A 13,789-nucleotide genomic window follows, 5' to 3' on the forward strand; every position below is an offset into this window, starting at 1 on the left:
CCGAATTCAGGCCAAGGTCAGATCGGCCACCTCAGATCTACTCCAGCTCTGATTTATAGAAAAAGAAACTGAAGTCTAGAGATGTTGAGTGATTTGCTCAAGGACACACAGCGAGTAGATGGTAGGTAGAGATGTCATTCACGCCTGACTCTGAATCCAGAATGCTGTCGTTTTACCAACCTCCATAAAATACCTGACAGTCCAGGTAGATGGCAAATGTTCTCGCACGTGTCGGGAACTTGTCTTTGCCTAGAAACTGACTTCGCCTGTCAGAGTAGAAATTAGACAAAATTAGAAAAAGAGGAACATTAAGACAAGGGCGAAAGGAGAGGAAAAGCAGAATTCAGACAGACAGACCAATGCACACACACCCCAACCCTCAACCCTCCGCGGCTTCCTGCCCGAGAGCCGAAAGGGGGAGTGCGAATTTCTCAGCCCTGCGGGCAGGTGCTCTCTCAAAGGCCCCGCCGTCCTCCACTTCCTGAGGAGGCAGCGGCAGAACAAAGCCAGAAGAGACCCCTTTTCTCTCCATCGTCCCAGCCCCGGCCTCCCCGGCCTCTGCCTCCCGGCCCCCTCCTGGGAGAAAGGACAGGATGAAGTGGAAGGCGCTTGTCATCGTGGCCATCCTGCAGGCACAGTTCCCAGTTACAGGTAGGGCCGACGTGTCGCCGGTGGCAGGGAACTTCTAGAAACTCTTTGTGAATGTGCACAGGGGGTAGTGGCGGGACGGTGAGGAGCTGGGGTCTCCTTCGAAGCCTGTCCTCCCCAGATCGAGGGGCTGCTGAGCTGGGAGGAGTCAGGGCCTGAGCTGGCATCAGTTCAGAGCCGGCTGCTCCAGGTGTTAATTTTCCCAGTGATAGAGAAAGGAGAAAAGTCTGTGTAGGGGAAGGGCGAGGAGGAAGGAGGCAGGAGAGGAACTGAGGCAGGCCAGGGGTAGAGAGACGGAGAGGGAGTGTGGAACAGAAGCTGGGTGGGATGGGGAAGTGTCAGCCAGGCCATTGTCATGCTGCGATGTTCTAGTCTCTGCGTCCTCGTCTTTTACCCTCTGGCTGGCTCCGTCACTCAGCCCCTTGCTTTCTGCTCTTGCCAACAAAGAATGTTTCGCTGGCCTGAAGGGAGCAGGGAGGCCCAGTCTTCCCTGGAGCCTTTGCCTCCTCGTGGCCCAAGGGTCCGTGTCTAGGCTCAGCCCTGTCATGGCTGCCCCCGTGCCCCGGCCAAGGGCTGCCCTGTGACGCAGCCATCCAGGGCCCGGTGACTCACCCGCCACTGTCCTCTCAGGCAGCTCTCTCTGAGCCAGAAAGCCGGCTCGCCGACAGAACGCCGAGGGCAGAGGAGAGGATGTGCTCTGTTAAGTCTCCACCGTGAGCCACAACCCAGAGCACCCACCCCTGCCTCACTCCCGCGTGTGGGAGCCCGGCTCCTCTGCAAGCCCTTGGCTTCCGTCATGTTTCCTAGCCCAGATAATGAAGAAGACAACAGGTGAAAAGAAGGCAAAAGTGGACGGCTCAGGCATTTGGCATTTTTGCAGGAAACGGGACAGGCTGTGTTTGGATGTAAAGAAACAGGGAGAGTGGTCACAGACGATGTCCTCCCTCCACTTGACAGCTCGGCTAGGTGGGGGAGTGTGTTCAGGACGATGTGGAGGGCAGGAGCGGCCGTGGGTGCTTGTGTTCCCTCCAGGGAGCTCGGCACCGCCCTGGCCGGCACCTCGGGGTTCAAAGGACGATGTGACTGCAGGGTTTGCTGCGAGATCACGGCTCTCTTCTCAGAAGGGCCAGGCTGGGTATGAGTCCCACGGGGCTGTGGGCTCAGGGCACCAGGGCGAGCCCAGAGCAGTCCGTCCCCGTGTGCTGGGACGGGAGGGTCCCTGGCAGCCTGGGAATTTGGTGATTTCCGGGGGAAAGAGCTGAGGGCAAGAGCTTTGGACTCTGGGCTTCAGGCCTGGGACCCTGAACCAGGGAGGTAATTTCACCTTTCCGGGCCTTTATCTGCAGCCTCCTCACTGGTCGTTTGTCAGGCGCAGGGGCGAATGCAGGGGCAAAGCGGAGTCAGGAACATGAGAGGCTGCTTGGGTGGCGGTGGCTGCTGCGTGGTAAACAGAGCCCCACCCAGCGGGCCAGATGGGGCCGAGCCCTGCGCCCACCAACGGGACAGGCAGAGAAGACTGTGCGCTGGCTGGGTTCTCACTCTCCAGTGCTCCTCACTTTGCCTCTGTGGAGACTGACATGTTAGCTCTTTTTAGAGAAGGCTAAATGATGAACATTTCAACATGTCCTAGCCCAGCAACAACACGCAGCAAGGCGAGGGGCGCTCGGAGAGGCCCCCACGCCGAGGGCCGCGATGGCACTCATGGTGCCTGAGAGGACACCCTCCACCGCTTCCCCTGGCGGAAAGGCTGCCGACAGAACGAGAGTCAAGTGTTCTCTCTTTTCTTGCTCAGTTAAGTAATCCGTCTCCTAAGCCCTTTAAAACATCCAGTTTTCACTAAGCATTTTTCCGTTTGCATTTCTTTGGAAATGCCCAGATCCTTACGATCAATGGGGACCTCGTCTGTCCACAGGAGCAGGCCTCCCTGAGTGACAGTCTGCCAAGACGGCCAGCTGAGGCCAGAAGCAGCTAAGATGGCGCCGGGTGGCACCGCTACGCTTCTGCCTGCAGACCCCTCAGCTCCTCAGTGCCCCTAACGCTCTGTCCCACGGCGGCCTAGAATGTGCTCGGTGGTCCAGTGAGGAGCTCGATGCAGCTCTGACATGCGGGCTCAGGAAATGCAAGGCCCCCAGGGTTGTGAGTGGCCCTGCTTTTAGGTAGGCAGCTGGACGCGGTGCAGAGTGAGGCCAGTCACCGACGGAATCCCAGCACTGCCGCTTCCTCTCCGTGCAGCCTTGGGCAAGTTACTTAACCCCTCTGGGCCTCAGTTTTCTGCCCTCTAAAGAAAGGCCCCTAATGCCTTCCTTGCAGACATGCGAAGATGCGAAGTGATTGTAATGTGCCCAGTGCATAGTAGACAGCCAATAAATGGAAGCTGTAGTTATTATTACCATGATTACATCTTGGGCCATCTTCTTATTCTCAAAACTGGGAACGGGAGATGGAAACCCATGGCTGAGATTCTTAATCTGCTCTCGCTTGTGTTGTAAGGCAGCGGTGGCATTTTCTCCGTCTGTGAAATCCATTCTTCCCCCTTCTGATTTCTGGGCACACCCATCCCCGCACAGAAACACGGCAGCCATCCCAGCGCTAGGACCAAAGCTTCGTCTGGTCGTAGGATGACCATTGCAGCACCGTTTTAATTGTTTAGAGACACTTACTCTAGAGGGGAGTATTCTCCCAAAGTGAAAACGTATCTGAGAAATATATATTATAATAATATAAATAGTCAAGGGGGAGGAAGTTAGAAACGAAATCCATCTGGTCATCGTTGGTTGGGGCGGCCAAGCGCATTCTGAAGCCGGGTGGTTGGTGTGGGTGCGCAGTGACTGGGCATCTGCATGCAAACCCCTGGAGCCCCAAATCTTTGCTAAAACCACTTGGAGGGGAGCTGGAGGCAAGCTTCGAAGTGATGCAGTGCAAGTGTTTCGTCGATGGCGTTTTCACCGTCGGGTTGTCTTGACTTCCGATGGCCTTGGCTCTGCTCATCCAAATGAGCTACATGACTTTTCTACCTTGGCGTTTCTCAGACTTGCTGCCCAGAGACCATGTGTGCAGCTGCCTAACACCCCCAGAAATAGCCCTGGGAAGCACTGGCCTGGGTGAATAACCACTGCGATCTTCATTTAAAAATTCTTTGTGTTTTTGCTTTTGTCCTTTAAAAAATTATTTAATTTTTGGTGGATATACACTTTCACTTCCTAAAATCACCCAGCACTGTGTCTTGTGTTTTATTTAGGAGGGTCCGGGCACCGTGAGGGAACTCTCTTGGATCAGAGCTGTCCAAATGTGTGCTTTCGGAATCCTTTTTCTCCTGAGCCGTATTTATCTATGAGTCAGCTAATTGATTTACTAAATGCCAGAAAGAGTTCAAAATAAATTGCTTAGCTCTGCTTGGGCAGAGGCTAGTTCTTATTAACTCTAAAGCGATGGTGTTAGTCAATCTGAGCAACATTCAGGCAATGTGGTTAAAAAATAATGATAATTAAACCAGTCATTTGACCTGTTAGTTGAAAAAAATGATCACGTTAGTCACTGCATGGACATCACGTATCTTCCAACCTAAAACATGACTCCAGGTTCCCTGGGGAAAAGATGCCCCGTCTCACTCCCAGCTGCACCCCAGCACGTAGCACAGTACCTGGAGCAGAGTCAGCATGCAAAAAATATCAAGTATTTGTTGAATGAATTAAAGGTGAGTGAATGAAGGAAATCTAGATGTTTCCATGTGATTCAATTAACTTTAATGATCTATTTGGGGAGTATATCGAATTGACATTATTTGGACCTTTCCTCTAGAGAATTTAGTATGAAATGACGTACTTTAAAAACAAAACAAAACAAAATACAGAAATTAAAGTGCAGACAGGACACTTTGAGTGGATAGAATGATTCGAAATGAGTTGCAAGAATGGTTTAAGATATTGAAATTTTCCGGGTGGACCTTATGAAATTTCCACTCTTAATTTTTTTAGACCTACAAGAGAGATAATTTCATCTGATTCAGCTAACATTATATCTAGAAATAAATAAATGTCCTCCTTTTTCTGATTTAGCTTTAACACTGGGGAAAAGCAGAAAATAAAGAAGGCTTTTGCCGTTGGAGATTGTTAACTAATGAGCTGATAAACTAATGAAAGGGCCAAGGAGAAGAAGACTTTGTGGATTATAGTATAAATCGCAGCCTCCGATCGCTCAGTTTCCTCAAACTATGTAAAGAAAAAAAAAAGCAGAATATCTAACCAGTAGAGTTTGGTTTGACTTCGGTCGCTAAATAAATATTTCAGGTAGCTATCATTTCTTTCTTCTCTTAATCTGAGGTATTTTAATAAAAATATCATTAAATCATTGAAAGAAGTTAAAATTTTCTTAAAATCCATAACAAGCCAGCCCGATAACTTCTTATTTTCACTTCTTTATATTCTATTCCAACATTTTTTATAAATGCGTGATATCTTTAGATAGTTGTTATCATACTATTTTATTATAAGCATTTTTTTCATGCTTACCTTCTGTGATTGTTTTTAATTGCTATGTAAGCTTTCATAGCGGATATGCATCATATTTTCTTCAGTATTTCTTATTTTGACACAGGTTGGGCATACTTCTAATTTTTGTCATTATAGCTATTCCTGCAGGAGATTCTTTACATATGTATCTTTTGTTACTTCCTTGGGCAAACCCAGGACTGACGATTAAAAGAACAGGGTACAGTAAAAGAGCATGTCGCAGGATATTCTAGACGTCTGTTGAAAACAATCCCATCGAGGGAGGGATTTCTGTCTCTCTGTTACCATCTGCAAGTGTGTTGCGTCCTCTCTGGAGCAGGCAGTGGGGTGGAGGGAGAGAGGAGCCTGCGGGGCCAGAAAGATCTGCCCTGAGCCCGGTTCCTCCGTGGCCTTTCCCCGTCCCGAGCGGCCCACCCCAGAGCCCCGTCCTTCCTCTGTAAGATGGCGGCTGTGCGGTCTGCCTCACGCAGGGTGCTGTGCACTGGAGACACTATCTGGAAGTGCCTACACACCAAAAGTGCTTGGAAGGCCATAGCCATTAGCGCACGTGCCTCAGTTTCCCAATCTGTAAAATAGAATATCATTTCCCCAGTGCAATAAAGGAAGACCACCAAACTCACACTCACTTGCAGTGTGAACTTGCACAGCAATTTCTCTCTACATTTTAGTTTTCTCATCTGTGAGACGATAATTGATGAGAAGGTTGAACATTCCTTTTAGCCACAAGATGCATTACGTGTGGTCTTGCAATTGCAAAGTTTTTAAGAACATTTAACTACCTAGCCCCACCCCATGCCTACCCTACCCCACGGGTATTGGCCCTCAGAATCCAGAACCTAAACTTCATTCTTCCCTCCTGCTCCCAATACACCTTTTATCTGGACTCCCACCTTATGACAGTATTTTTAACCATCTAGTGGGAGCCTCTGTTGTGAAAAATCCAAGACCAAAGTCCAGCATTTTCTGGCTCGTCCCTTGTGCGTGTGTGTGGGCTGCAGATTTATTGGGGGCCACACGGCGACGTTTGTTCGTGAGAACTGACTCGACCAGAAAGCAAATTGCTGCCTGAAGCAGCCACATTGCAGTGGTGGAGACGTTAGGAGTTTTCACTGTCCCCTTTGCTTGCCGGTTATGATTTGTGCTACTCGGCAACTAAATTTCAGGCTCAAGGAGAAGAAAATAAATAGAACGCATCGGGACAAGGACAGGCCGGGCCCTTGCCCAGTCGAGACTGCCAGTCTCAGATTTCTATTTTGCAACATGCTTCCTGATGCCGTCCCTTGTGGGATCCTCATGACCATGCTATGGCAAGTGGCAGAAAAAGCTCTAGGAATCTCTTCTTATAAATGGAGAAAATGAGACTCAGCGGTGTGGTGACTTGCCTGAGAGTACGAGCAGGCCCCAAGCACAGTTTGTCTGAGCCCCGGTTTGGGGCAACCACCCTTGGCCGCCCCGCCGGCATCCTCACACCATCATATGCCCCCGGTGACTGAATTCTGAAGCAGGCTGTTTAAGGTATTCCCCTTAGTAAGCACTTACTACTATTTTCCTCTCAGTTGTTGGGGCAAGAAATAATTATTTTGATGCTGAGTGTCCTCATTTCATATATATTTTTTCTGCTGAGTAGGAAATACTGGCTTGTTAGTGTAGAACTAGGTTTTTCTCTGACATATTACAGTGGAACTTACATTTTCTCCAAATCTGGTAAATATGTATTTTCCATTTTGCTCTTGATAAATATCCCTGTTTTGGAGCTTTTCTTGAGAGGGCTGGGCCCCCACTTTGAGGTTTAGTCCATTCCTATGTGTGCAGGTTTATTTTCCCACCCCGACTTATGTGTAGGTACAAATAAAAATGTAAATTGAATCACATTTAAGAGATTTTGGCCCTAAATAATTTGCCAGTGATTAATCTGTTTGATGAGAATGTGTTCTCACGTGGTGTGGAAGGTTATATGTGTATGAGATTTTCTGAAAGAATAGCACACCATTACACACAGACTCTGAGTTGTGGTTTGGTTTTTCACTAAATCCTCCAGGAGTGGGAGAGTTGTTTTTGAGTGACAAATGTCTGTCATCAGTTTGCAATTATTTACGTCAAATTTTAGGCTTGGGTCCACTTGCATCTGCCTAGGCTGGGCTCGGGGAGTGCAAACCTTCGGCTACTGACTGGAGCAAAGCAAACCACAGTAAGAAGCAGATGCCCAGAGCAAAATGCAAAAAGCATTACAGAGCCCAGGATGCAATACCCGTGACTCTCACTGTGGCCGTCCCTGGAGCCGACTGGGAGGAGGGCTGGGGAGACGGGAAATGTCCAGAAGCTTCAGCAGGACGTTTGTGCTGGGCTATAGATGCTGTTGCTTTTGCCAGACAATGGGAGTGGGGAAGAGGGCTCCGAGTGTAAACCCCACTACCATGTAGGATTAAGCCAAGCCCTACTTCTTTCTTTTTCTGTATCTCACCAGTTCCCCACTACGTAAACGGACTGGCTCTAAGCTTTAATGTGAATCACAGCCCCGAGTTAGGCCTGCCCTTTTGCCATCCAGGCTGGTGCTGATGATGCAGAGTTGCAGGGAAGAGCTGTAATAAGGGGAAGGGCAGAACAGACAGGCTGGGGGAAGGGCGTGCAGGAGGCTGACTGGCCAGCGCAGCCTGCAGCAGAGAGATGGCGGCTGAGCCAGGCGAATCCATCACGGGAACGGCCTGAGCCCAAGCACTACGGGTGGTAGGCTGGTGTGGTGCTGGCAACACGCATGCCTGCGTGCGGCTGCCTGGTGTGTGTTCTGATGGGCCGTAGGTGAATGTGCCCCAGTGTGCATGTGCTGGTGTGTGTGCTGTTGTGTGTTTGTGTATGTGTTCTAGTGTGTGCCTATGCAGGTGTGTGTGTGTGGTACACATATATGCCCACCTGTATGCTGACAGACGTGTGCCTGTGCCTGCAGGTATGTGTTTTTGTGGGCAGCAATGAGCGGCTTTGTGTGCATGGTGTGTGCATTTAATTGGAGTTTGGTGGCAGCAGGACAGAAGAGCAAATGTCACTTGAGCTCAGAGCTGGCACTCTGGGCAGGTGAGTAGATGTCACTGAGCATATTCCAGGGATTCTACAGAGGAGAGGGACAAGAAAACTTCTGTCCAAATTGCACTGTCTGGGATCATGGAGAGCTGGGAGCAGCTTCTTCATGGCTGCGTAGACTTCGCAGGTTGGTCTGGCCTGAGTCCCCTCGGCGATCTCCCGTCTCCCGAGCATGCCCTGTGTCATCCCTTCTCTGCACCTTCCTTCCTCCCAATTCCCCCGACTTGCAATGCACGCTTGACCCTACCCTCACCTGTGGAAACCTTCTCCACCCCTTAACTCCAAGCTCAGGTGTGTGGGGATCTCACTGGCCCTCTGCTAACGTTGTTCATAGCGTTAAAGTGACAAAAGAAGGTGGAAAGTTGTTCTCAGAACTCGGGGTTAAGAAACCAACACAAATGGTTCCCCAGGATGAGCCGTTCCCAGGGTGGGAAACAAATAGTTTCAGGAACACTTTCCTGTCAGCAAAAAATGTTACTAGCTCCCCAAATTCTCACTAGATCTTCCCAAAGTGGCCACCCTGTGTGATTTGGCTAAAATAGTCCCAATGAATTTGATGCTTTTCTTCCTTTGAGTCCTTAGAATAGACTGGCAGGCGATCCACTAAGGTGGCTCCTGGTGACCTACTCTGGCCATCAAGATAGTTGCTATAACCTATAGACCAATAGTTATTTTTTTAATACCTGCTTATTTAAATCATCTGGCCGGCCACTCAACTCAACAGTGAGTAAATATTTACCAACTACCTCTCCTGTGCCTTGAGTCAAACAAACAGTCCTGTAGATGGTTGGAACCACCCAGCCCATGGACAAAGCCAATGTCTTGGAGGTGAACATTGAGTGATCGCGAGCCCATAAGTAAAAGAAAGCTTCCCTCATCCCGGAAATCACGTTCTCGAATTTTGCAAAAAAGTCTGAATTTGCCTTCAGGCTCACTTCTTTATGGTCTGGTCTAATTTTCATCATTTTGTGGCCCTGTGCTAATTTCCGTGCTGAGTTTAATAGCAAAAGAAGTGTATTTTGGGGGTTACCACCCAGGACAGTTTTGAGTTAGGCCAGAGAGCGTCGGAAACTCTCTTTTGATTTCTTCAGAGTAGAAAGCAATCTTTGTCTTTTCTCCCACTTAACTATCAATGCTTCAAAGCCCGGACCTATATAAAATACACAAATGCTTTCTGGACAAAATGAATCTTGTCCGTTTTCTTTGGGTTTCAGTGGGAACAATAAAGATCGAGCTACAAAAGGTTGGCAAAGAGGATTATTCTTTTTCTTTCTATTAAGCATAGAGGCTTCAAAAGAACAGCTCGGAAAGTCAAATAATTGTATCCACCACCGCTCACCCATCCATCTCCCTGCTGACCTGGCCTGTGAAATCCCTTTTAAAAACTTGGCTAGCTCTCACCTGACCATTGCAAATGCTGTATTGTTAAATGTTCCCATCTCTAATTCCATGAGGGAGGCTGCTATAAAGCAAACTCCTTCCGTTTCAGCGGAGCATCTCATCAGGGAATAGCTCTTTGGGGTGGGAGTCGTGGGGTGCCTCTAATTTTCAAAGCTTTGTGATCTCACGTTGGAGAGAGAGCTACTTGGAAACCAGAAATGGACTGTGAATAGTTACAGCCACAAGTTCTTGCAATTCAAAGGGGCCGGTGGGGAGGACATTTAGGGAAGGGAAGATTTAGGGAACAATTTTTGATCTTCGTGACAATTTCTTGATGTTGTTGGTTTGGAAAACACATCGTTTGTTTCTAACTATGCCTCTAAACACAAAGTCTCAGACTGGAAGCTGATCTAATTCCTGTTTTGATTTCAGATTGTTATCTTCCTCAGAAAATTCCCTCAGCCATTTTGAAGAGCATAAAAATGGCGTCTATACGCCAAGGGACAAGGGGAGGATTTGCTATTTAGTGGCTTTTAAATTTGGAGTTGAACATGTTCTAGCAACATTCAAGCCTGGAGTAATTTCAATAAGAAAAGAAATCCAATCGGCCAATCATCTAAAATTCAGTGCTGACTGATAACCAAAGGAAAATAATACTGAGTCACTGGGCTTCTCCATGGGGTCAGAAAAGAGGCCTGGTTTGCTTGGTTCTGGATGTTTTCCCTGGAGAGTCCTTTCAAACCCGTAATCTTTCTCCACCAAATTTAACTCTGGGTCATCACCTTGCTCTCCCGTTACCTCTATTCCTTCTTTTTGTTTTATTTATTTATTTATTTATTTATTTTTTTGAGACAGAGTCTTGCTTTGTTGCCAGGGCTAGAGTGAGTGTCGTGGCGTCAGCCTCGCTCACAGCAACCTCAAACTCCTGGGCTCAAGCGATCCTCCTGCCTCAGCCTCCCGAGTAGCTGGGACTACAGGCATTCGCCACCATGCCCGGCTAATTTTTTCTATATATATTTTAGTTGGCCAGATAATTTCTTTCTGTTTTTAGTAGAGACAGGGGTCTCACTCTTGCTCAGGCTGGTCTCGAACTCCTGACCTCGAGCTATCGACCGGCCTCGGCTTCCCAGAGTGCTAGGATTAGAGGTGTGAGCCACTACGCCCGGCTCTATTCCTTCTTTTTGAAGGTTACAAAAATCCTTTCCAAGAGAATATACAACAAGTCACATTTAATGGGATTCTGAATTATATAAATTTGAAATAATGTGATACAAAAATTAAAAAGGTCTCAGTTTATGTGTAATTTTCAAAATAATGAAACTCTAATTTTACATTTATTTCTATAAGAAATTAATCAGAATTTTGCAAAGTCTTCAGGAATGTACCTCTCACGTAAAGCATAACTACCGTGTAGTCAGAAGTGACCAGTGGTAATGTCATGATTAGGCCGGATGGAGGTTAGGAACGCGGCCGCTGGCTCTTACCTTCAGCAATAAGAGTAGTAGACAACACCTCTCCGGGAAGATTTTCTGTGATCAGAGTGGGGCTGGGCCAATATGTCAGAATCACAGCATGTTTGAGATGAAAAGGGTCATAGACACCTTCAAGTTCCACTTCTGGATTTTGCCAGGGTGGAAATGGTGGCCCAGGAGATCAAGAAACCAGCCAAACAGATCGAGAAGCTGCCACATGGTAAGCAAGTGGCAGAGTCAGCACTTGAACCCAGGACTGTTGATTCTTGCCCTAGCCCTCTGTCGTCTACGCCACCCGGCCGCCCTGTTGTAAGTAAATGGTGCTTCTGGAGCTGGCCATGTGGGTCTCAGGTGTGTGTGACAAGGCCCCATATTGGAATGGCAGCCACAGAAGAGCTGCAGGTGGCTGGTTCCCGTTGGCTCAGCCTGCCTGCCCATGAGGCCCTGGTGGTGGCAGACCCGCCACCTCCACTGGCCGGAGGATGGCCTTCAATTGTTTCAGGGGTTGCAAAAGGCATTGAGTCATCCCTGCAGTGAGGACGCGCCCCAGACAGCTGTCGACCCTGCTGAAGAGCCTCCCTTGGTCTCCCTCTGCTCCAGCTGTTACAGGCCAAGTGGCCAATGTCCTTAGATTTTTCTGCCCTGTAGTGCCATAGGCCCTGATCTGCCTGCCCACAGAGCAAGGGGCTGCGGGAGGGCGAGGGGCGGCCCTTGTGCCCTGCCTCACAGAGCTGCTCCCTGGTGGCCTTCTGGAGAAGACAAAGGCGGCATTCCCCCCAGAATCCTTTCAGGAACAAAGCAGGCGGCTGGTCAGGCAGAAAGAAAGCTATAAACACACACAGACCTGCAAACACACATAAGTGCATATAGCCAGAGTTTTTTGTTTATATAGACGTTCAATAAGTTTAATGAGTGCCCCAAATACCATATATTGTTAATATATCTAGGCTTAGAAAATGTCTTATGATATGTAAGTTATACCTCAACAAAGCAGTTTTTTAAAAAAGAAATTGTCAGCCACATACAAGGGGACCTTCACGCACCAGGGGAGGCCCTTAGAAAGTTTTGTGCAAGAAAATATTATAATAACATGTACATCTACTTAGGAGAATGTTATTTAAAGAAAAGCTATAGTAAATTCTTTAGTATTGTGAGAACTCGTTTCCTGATTTAGTTGTTTTCATGAGTGTGAATTTTCATTTGTTGAATTTCTATAGAATTGACAGATATATTAAATTTTCATAAAGAGAGACATGCCCAGATTTTCCTGTTGGTTGCTTACCAGTGGATGAGATTCCTAAGGGTGGGCAGGATGGATCTCTAGGACTTGGAAGAGTTTCCTTTAAGGACTTTCTGTAAGGCCCATTCTAAGAAGGATTCCCACCGTCCCACCCTGGTGGCCCATTCATGACAAGGAGGGACAGAAAAAGCCTCTTTGTGCTGATAAATCAGTGGCATCTCTGACTCTCTGCTGAGACTATCCAGGACCACAGTGACTGTGAGGGTGGTGACCCTCTGATCCTAGGCTCTGGCAGCCAACTTGCCTCTAATAGCGATAGGGTGTCATGTCAGGCAAGCTAGTTGGGGACAGAAGACGAAAACCACTTAGAGAGAAACAAGCAGCTTTCCTATTAGTGAAGAGTGTGTGTTTTAATAATACCTTTCATTATCAGAAATATTGTCAGAGATAGAAATAAAATACAGAGTATAGCCGTGCATGAATTAATTGTAAATGTGTTTTCTGAGCAAGCGCTATTGCTCACCACGTGCCGCTGGGTGATCCGTCACAATTGCTGCTCTTAAAGAACTCACATTTCTGGAGGAGGCTAAGCCTGACACTTGTTAGGAGGGGCTCATGTTATGTGTTGTTTACACGTGTTAGGTCAGCTAATCCTGTAGCACTTTTATTGATGTGCCCATTTTACAGGTGGGGAACTGAGCCCCAGAGGTGCATGGCTGGCAGGAACGGACTGGCCTTTGGCCCCAGGCAGCCTGGGCCCGCCATGAGCCACACTGCCTCTCGGTGGGGGACGTACACAGCACTCTAAGAGCCCAGAAGTAGGGGTCTGCTGGTACTTGGTCTGTCTGATATTTGCCATAGACTTTGAGGGGGGAGTTGAGGTTTATTTGCCACGTGGAGAAGGGAGTTAGAAAGGGCAGGTCTGGTGGCAGGAACAGAATGTGCTTCTCCAGGAGACCAGGAAACACCAGCTGTGGCTCTCTGTCTCCCCTACCCCCTCCCTGAATGTCACGGCCCACCCTCGGGCTGGTTCTGGGATGAAAAGGCCAGGGCACCGCCCACTGGTGGCCCTTGGCGCTGACACGGAGGCCACCCCTCTTCCGGGCCAGCTCCTGACCTGCGTCCTTGGGGCCTGCTCCCAGGCAGGCCTGTTGCCACCCTTCCTCATCCCGAGGAGCTGGCCCCTAAAGGACTTGTTCACCCAAGTTCCTATCAATGTTGCCCAAACTGTGTTCTGCAAGACGTTAATGCTGTACTGCAGAAAGAGGGAGCACACATTTTGGAAACTCTAGCAAGCTCCCTGCAGAAGGGTTTTGTTGGTTGTTGGTGAGCTGCAGGACGTTGCTAAAGCTTCTGTCTGCAAATGTGCGTCACACAGCCCCGGGGGACGGGAGGGAGATGCGGTTACGCAATACTGTGCAGACTGATTTTCTCCCCGTTTGGCATTTGGTTTTTCAGGGCACACCTGT

The 13,789-nt window shown here is 48.5% G+C and overlaps 1 protein-coding gene across 1 annotated transcript in view; it reads left to right on the forward strand.

Annotated features, from left to right (window-relative positions):
* The first annotated feature begins 519 nt into the window (after nucleotides 1-519).
* Nucleotides 520-13,789, forward strand: part of CD247 (CD247 molecule) — a 77,321-nt gene continuing 64,051 nt past the window's right edge. The window contains exon 1 of the mRNA XM_069479104.1: nucleotides 520-651. Coding sequence (XP_069335205.1) covers nucleotides 594-651 — 58 coding nt within the window. The 5' untranslated portion in view covers nucleotides 520-593. The remainder of the gene's footprint in view (nucleotides 652-13,789) is intronic.

This window comes from Eulemur rufifrons, chromosome 8 (genome assembly GCF_041146395.1).
Source record: "Eulemur rufifrons isolate Redbay chromosome 8, OSU_ERuf_1, whole genome shotgun sequence".
Taxonomy (NCBI): Eukaryota; Metazoa; Chordata; class Mammalia; order Primates; family Lemuridae; genus Eulemur; species Eulemur rufifrons.